The following is a 6,750-nucleotide window of genomic DNA, read 5'->3' as shown; positions in this document are numbered from 1 at the left end:
TAGCAATTGGTGTAATTTGATAAGGAACACCCTCGCTTAATGTCATGTTCAAATCTCCATCCAGTTTCTTCCTATCTATTTATAAGTCTTACCATTTCTTAATTGTGAGCCTCATTGGACTATATTTTGCATGGGCATGGAGATACGTCAGACACGTTTTATGTGCCCTGCTGCTGTAATACGAGTCTGCTGTTGGACGCATAGCATCGGCCAAAGAAATTGGTATCCTTATTTTTATAATTAAGACTCCATTATTGAAGGATTAATTATACCATGTTTTAATTTCATCGAATCTGAAAAAGATTCTCAGAGAAATAGAGGAGAGAAATCCATCAAGCTAGGATAGTAAGCAGTCCTAAGAAAATTCCAAATGCAATTAATTAGAAGGACTTTTGATTTTCATAGTCTAAGTTGGGTTTAGTATCGACATTAAGCAGTCCAGCATATCTTTTGAAATAACCAATCCAATCATTCACTCGTGCATCGTTGGGTATTCCACACTCTAGTCCACCGTTGATGATGTTAGTCACCAGCCCAAATCCAACAGTCCGATTGGCCGCAACGTCAGCTTCTGTGGGTACATACAGTCCAACCATGACGTCATGAGAAGAAGGCTTCGGCTTTTGCTCGGTCATCTAGAACCATAGAGCCGTTTTCAGTGCTATCATGGAATTGTTTGCCACTACTTCAGGATTCTTCAGCCCATCAAACCCCAACGCCTTGCCAGCAGGTCCATAATTATAGTTCCTATGATCAATTACCAAGTTAGATTAATTTTAAAATTTTCAACTTGTCAAAACGTTATAATATTTACTTGTCAATACAATATCGTAACCAATTTATTACTAGAGGATTTGGACTATGCCGTTCATTGTCTGCCAATATATGTTAAAGTTCTAATTGAAGTGTTTTTAGTTGGATGAGAAGTAGGAATAAGGATAAGCTCAAAAACTCAAATACAATGGAGAGAAGATTATGATGGTGGTGCTCTCTGTTGAAACTTGCACACAGAGTAAAACTGCATATATTGCTTCACACGCACACACTGTGCACAACGGTTGGGTTACAAAGCATAATAAAAAGAGAATGATCTCTGCCACACATCTAGATGGACACAAGGAGATCTTCACACCTGTTACAAAACCCTTTTTACAATATGACCTCTACACTTGGTTTAATTACCAAAGTGAATACACAATTAGACACAAGACTTATTTACTTCTAATATTCATGTAAGCTCAATAGCTTATACACTAACACTCCCCTTTAAGCTTTGAGCTGATATAACTCCAAGTTTGTCCCTGAGATAGTTGAATCTGTCCTTTGGTAATGCCTTGGTGAAAATGTCTGCCACTTGTTCTTTGGTAGGACAGTAAACCAAGTCAATTATCCCTTGCTGCAAGGCATCCTTGATGAAGTGATATCTCCTGTCAATGTGTTTTGTCTTCTGGTGAAACACAGGGTTCTTGGATATTGAGATTGCAGATGTGTTATCACACTGCAGAGGGGTTGCATCAACTTGTAACTCTCCAAAATCTTCCAGAACAAATCTGAGCCATATGGCCTGAGCTGTGGCTTCAGAAGCACTGATATACTCGGCTTCTGCAGTAGAAAGAGCAACACAGTGTTGTTTCACAGAGGCCCATGAGAACACTCCACTTCCAAAAGAAAATGCATAGCTTGAGGTGCTTTTGCTGTCTTCAAGAGATCCTCCCCAGTCACTATCGCAAAAACCAATTAAGACTGCCTTCTTGCCTTTCTCATACTTCAAACCATAGTCCAATGTGCCCCTAACATATCTGAGCACTCTCTTAGCTGTTCCATAGTGTTTATTGGTAGGACAATGCATATATCTAGCTAATAAACTAGCTGCATACATTATATCCGGCCTTGTGGCAGTGAGGTACAACAGACTTCCTACAATCTTCCTGTACTGCTCCTCATTTGCTGCACCACTTCCATCATCTTTACTTAATTTCTCAGAAGTAATGAGAGGTATGGAGACAGGTTTACACTCCTTTAGACCAAATTTATCCAATAAGGAAGAAGCATACTTCCTTTGATGGATAAAAATGCTAGTATCTGTTTGTATAACCCCCATCCCCAAGAAATGATGAAGTACCCCGAGATCTGTCATCTCATATTTATCTTTCATGTCTTCTTTGAACTCATCCAGCATCTCCTGGTTATTTCCAGTGTATACTATGTCATCAACATAGATAGAGACAATTAGGATATCCTTATCTCCCCTTGTCTTAGTATAAAGAGTTGCTTCACTCAAGCTCTTTATGAATCCACACTGAGTGAAATAACTATCAATCTCTCCATACCAGGCTCTAGGTGCCTGCTTCAATCCATACAGAGCCTTATACAATCTGTAGACTTTATCTTCTTTACCATTAATCACAAATCCTTCGGGTTGTTCAACATAGACTTCTTCCTGCAGTTGTCCATTCAGAAATGCAGATTTAACATCAAGTTGATATAATTTCCAGCTTCTCTGTGCAGCAAGAGCTATCAAAGTCCGAATTGTATCTAGTCTAGCAACCGGAGCAAAGGTCTCATTGTAATCAATTCCTGGTTTCTGCACATACCCCTTGGCAACTAGTCGTGCCTTGTTCTTTTGTACTGATCCATCCAAGTTCAACTTGGTTTTGAATACCCATTTCACCCCAATAACATGTTTATCACTTGGTCTATCCACCAATTCCCAAGTTCTATTCTTCTCAATCATGGTCAGTTCTTCTTCCATAGCGTTTATCCAAGCTTGATCTTGAGCAGCTTCTTCGAATTTTTCAGGTTCCACAATACACAAATTGCACTGTGCCATAATATCATTTATGCTTCTCCATTTCACTGGAGTATGATCATAAGACTGAGGAATCTCAACAGATTCTTGAATGCTGCTTTCTTGTTCTTCAGTATGAGAGAATGTAGAGGAACTGGAGGCACAATCTTGAATCTCACCCAACCCATGTGAATTCTGAATGTGGGTCACAGCAACAGAGTTCTCTGAATGTTCCTTCCAATTCCAGGTCATAGTTTCATCAAAAACTACATCTCTTGAAAGAATTAACTTCTTAGTGCATGGATCAAACACTCTGTATCCCTTCTCACATGTAGCATATCCAACAAACACACATTTGACACTCTTAGCATCTAGTTTCTGTCTCATTTCAGATGGTATATGCACATAGCAGATTGATCCAAATACTTTTAGGTGACCAATTCCTGGTTTTCTGCCACTGTATGCCTCAAATGGTGTCAGATTATCCAGTGCTTTTGTAGGTGATCTGTTTAGAATGTACACTGCTGTATGCACTGCCTCAGCCCACAGAAAATATGGCATGCTTTTATCATGAAGCATTGTCTTGGCCATCTCTACAACTGTTCTATTCTTCCTCTCCACTACTCCATTTTGCTGTGGAGTATAGGCCATAGACAGTTGTCTTTGTATTCCTTCAGCCTCTAAGAATTGGTTGAATTCATTTGATACAAACTCACCTCCTCTGTCACTTCTTAGGCACTTTACTTTGAAACCACTCTGTAATTCTACCATGGCTCTAAACTTCTTGAAACAAGTTAGAGCCTCAGATTTTTGTCTTAGGAAGTAAACCCATGACATTCTTGTATAGTCATCAATGAGAAGCATAAAGTACTTATTCCCAGCAATTGATTCATTTTGCATAGGACCACACAAATCAGTGTGTATAAGCTCTAGAGGACTGCTTGCTCTCCAAGCTTTCTCTTTTGGAAACCAATCACGATGTTGTTTCCCAAACTGGCATCCTTCACATACACCATCAATGTTTTCAAGCTGTGGAAGACCATGTACCATTTCATTTTCTCTGAGTTGTTTAAGGCTCCTGAGATTTAGATGTCCTAATCTCTTGTGCCAAATCCAGGTAGAATTTGAATCGGTGCTAGCTTTCAGAACAAGTTGGCTGTTTTTCCACAGAGAAAGGGGATAACATCTGTTTTCCTTCTTCTTAACTTTGATCACAAGATTATCAAGAGTAGGTCCATCAAATACACTACACAAGCCTCCTCCAAACAAGAGATAGTATCCATGCTCATCCATTTGCCCAACGCTCAGTAAGTTTTCCTTTAATCCTGGCAGATGCATAACCTCCCTGATATACTTCTTGCCTCTATTAGTGTCTATTTCCAATGAACCCATTCCAGCAACATTCACTAACACACCAGTAGGCATTTGCACTTTTCCAGCAACATTTGTTTTTATGTCAACAAGCAGATTAGCATCTCCTGTCATGTGGTTACTACAACCACTATCAATATACCAGTTTCCATTGACATTTGACTCTGAGATCGCACTATTAGCATAGAACAAATTCCCTGTCACTTCCACCTGATTTGCAGAGTTTGCCTTTTGCACAGTCTTCCCTACAGTGCATTCTCTAGCCCAATGACCAAATTTATCACAATTATAACACTTAGGTTTCCCCTTATATCTACATTCACCAAAATGGAATTTGGAACACACTCTACACTGTGGTTTAACTGCATCTTGCTTCACATACCCAGAAGAGTTTGAGTTCTGTGTAGGATTAGTGAATGACCTCTGTTGAAACTTAGGCTTAGATTCCCATTTCTTTCCCTTCGAATTCAAGTGCTTATAGGATTTGAATGTACCAGATTGAGCATTTCCACTGGTTTGTCCTTTTGGACTCACAGAGAATGAGGCAAAAGCCTTTTCAGTGACATCAACACTATGCAAATCAAATCGTTGTTCTTGACTCTTCAAAATTGCTACAACCTCCTGCAGTTCTACAGTTTCTAAGCACTTGGTATTTTCAATAACTAGACATATGGGATCATATGGTTTATTGAGACTAATGAGAACTTTTTGTACAAGCCTTTCATTAGACAGAATCTCACCAAATGTTTTCATCTGATTGATCAATTCATTTAGCCTAGTAAGATACCCAGACAGAGTTTCATCATCACGCATCCTAGCATACTCAAATTCACGTCTCAGATTTTGTAGTTTCACAGATCTTACCTGATCACCACCATGGTACTCACCATATAGCAGATCCCATGCCATCTTCGCAGAATCTGCATTGGCTATTCTAGGGAATATCTGATCTGAGACTGCGTTCTGGATAATACCCAGAGCTTTTGCATCCTGCATATATGCTGCGACCATTTTCTCATCGTCTTCTTCTTCTTCTGAGCTTCCTTCAGCCTTCTTCTTCTTCTTTGTTTCTGAGATCGTAATCCCTTTTTCAACTAATTTCCATAACCCATGAGATTTGAAGATCGTCACCATCTTGATTCTCCAGAACTCGTAGTTCTCACCGGAGAAGATCGGAGTTCTCACCTCAGAACTTCCAGATCCAGCCATCTTCGAGCTTTGATGATGCGAATACAAATCGAAATCGAGTTTTATGGAATTCCGGCAATGTCGCTCAATCTGAAACGAGCTCAAGTGTAGCTCGATTGATTTTTACGCCCAGATCTCAAATGATCGAACCAGGCTCTGAGGCCATGTTAAAGTTCTAATTGAAGTGTTTTTAGTTGGATGAGAAGTAGGAATAAGGATAAGCTCAAAAACTCAAATACAATGGAGAGAAGATTATGATGGTGGTGCTCTCTGTTGAAACTTGCACACAGAGTAAAACTGCATATATTGCTTCACACGCACACACTGTGCACAACGGTTGGGTTACAAAGCATAATAAAAAGAGAATGATCTCTGCCACACATCTAGATGGACACAAGGAGATCTTCACACCTGTTACAAAACCCTTTTTACAATATGACCTCTACACTTGGTTTAATTACCAAAGTGAATACACAATTAGACACAAGACTTATTTACTTCTAATATTCATGTAAGCTCAATAGCTTATACACTAACAATATAAACTAACAATTGTCTGCAGGTAACTGTATCTTTATATATATAACTGTGAATGTGATGAATCAAGTTAACTTATCAAGATAGTTGAATGGGGCCTCTTCCTTTGTAGGACTTGCTCGGAGTCACAGTAGTCGCTCTGGGGACTGATTTCCTTTTTGAAGCACATTCCCCATGCATATGGTCCATCTGGGGCAGTAGGCCGCCCACCTGTTGTCTCGTGATAAATCTGAGCAAGAAAGGCAACAATCTCACGCTTGCGCATGGTTAAACTTACGGTGGTGCCAAATCCGGGGAAGGATTTGGAGGCTTTGATGAAAGAGCGGTAGGTATAGAAGTCTTTGGCAGGGCATGCGGTGTCATCCTTGTGCTTGTGCAGAAACAAGGTGTGGAAAAGCTGTTTGGTGATCAAAGACGAAACTGGAAGACAATCGCCGCGAGCAGCCTCAGCTCCGGATGGTGCATTAGTAATGGAGAAAAGATTGATGGCAATGCAAAAGAAGGCGAATGAGACGAGGAAGAAGGAAGAGGGCAAGTTGAAGAAGAGTAGTGCCATGGATGAGGACTTAAGGATTTAGGTGAAGGTGCATGTCCCTGTGAATTTGCTTGAGTACATACATATAAATATAATGTACAGAAGATGAGAATTCTATTTTATGGGGTTTTTGAACTTTAATCCCTCAAGAAGATTAAAATTTAAAAAAAATCTGGTGTTAGATTAAATATTGATTTTAGTCCCTAATGTGCTCTTAATTCAAAATAATTAATGTGCATTTTATTTAATGTCTTCCATTAAATATTTAAATTTATTAATACACAAAATTTAATTTATTTTTTGACCAAAAAAGAGTTTTTTAATTTATTAA

At 39.2% G+C, this 6,750-nt stretch overlaps 1 protein-coding gene across 1 annotated transcript; it reads right to left on the bottom strand.

Moving 5' to 3' along the window:
* Window positions 1-380: 380 nt before the first annotated feature.
* LOC103453797 (chitinase 10) lies at window positions 381-6,440 on the bottom strand. The gene is given in 3 exon segments (XM_029108871.2): window positions 381-748; window positions 5,965-6,008; window positions 6,010-6,440. Coding segments are annotated over 3 exon segments (843 nt in total).
* Window positions 6,441-6,750: the final 310 nt, after the last annotated feature.

Source organism: Malus domestica, chromosome 09, assembly GCF_042453785.1.
Source record: "Malus domestica chromosome 09, GDT2T_hap1".
NCBI lineage: Eukaryota > Viridiplantae > Streptophyta > Magnoliopsida > Rosales > Rosaceae > Malus > Malus domestica.
Note: the sequence above shows the minus strand (reverse complement) of the source record. Positions and strands in the feature narration are given on the sequence as shown.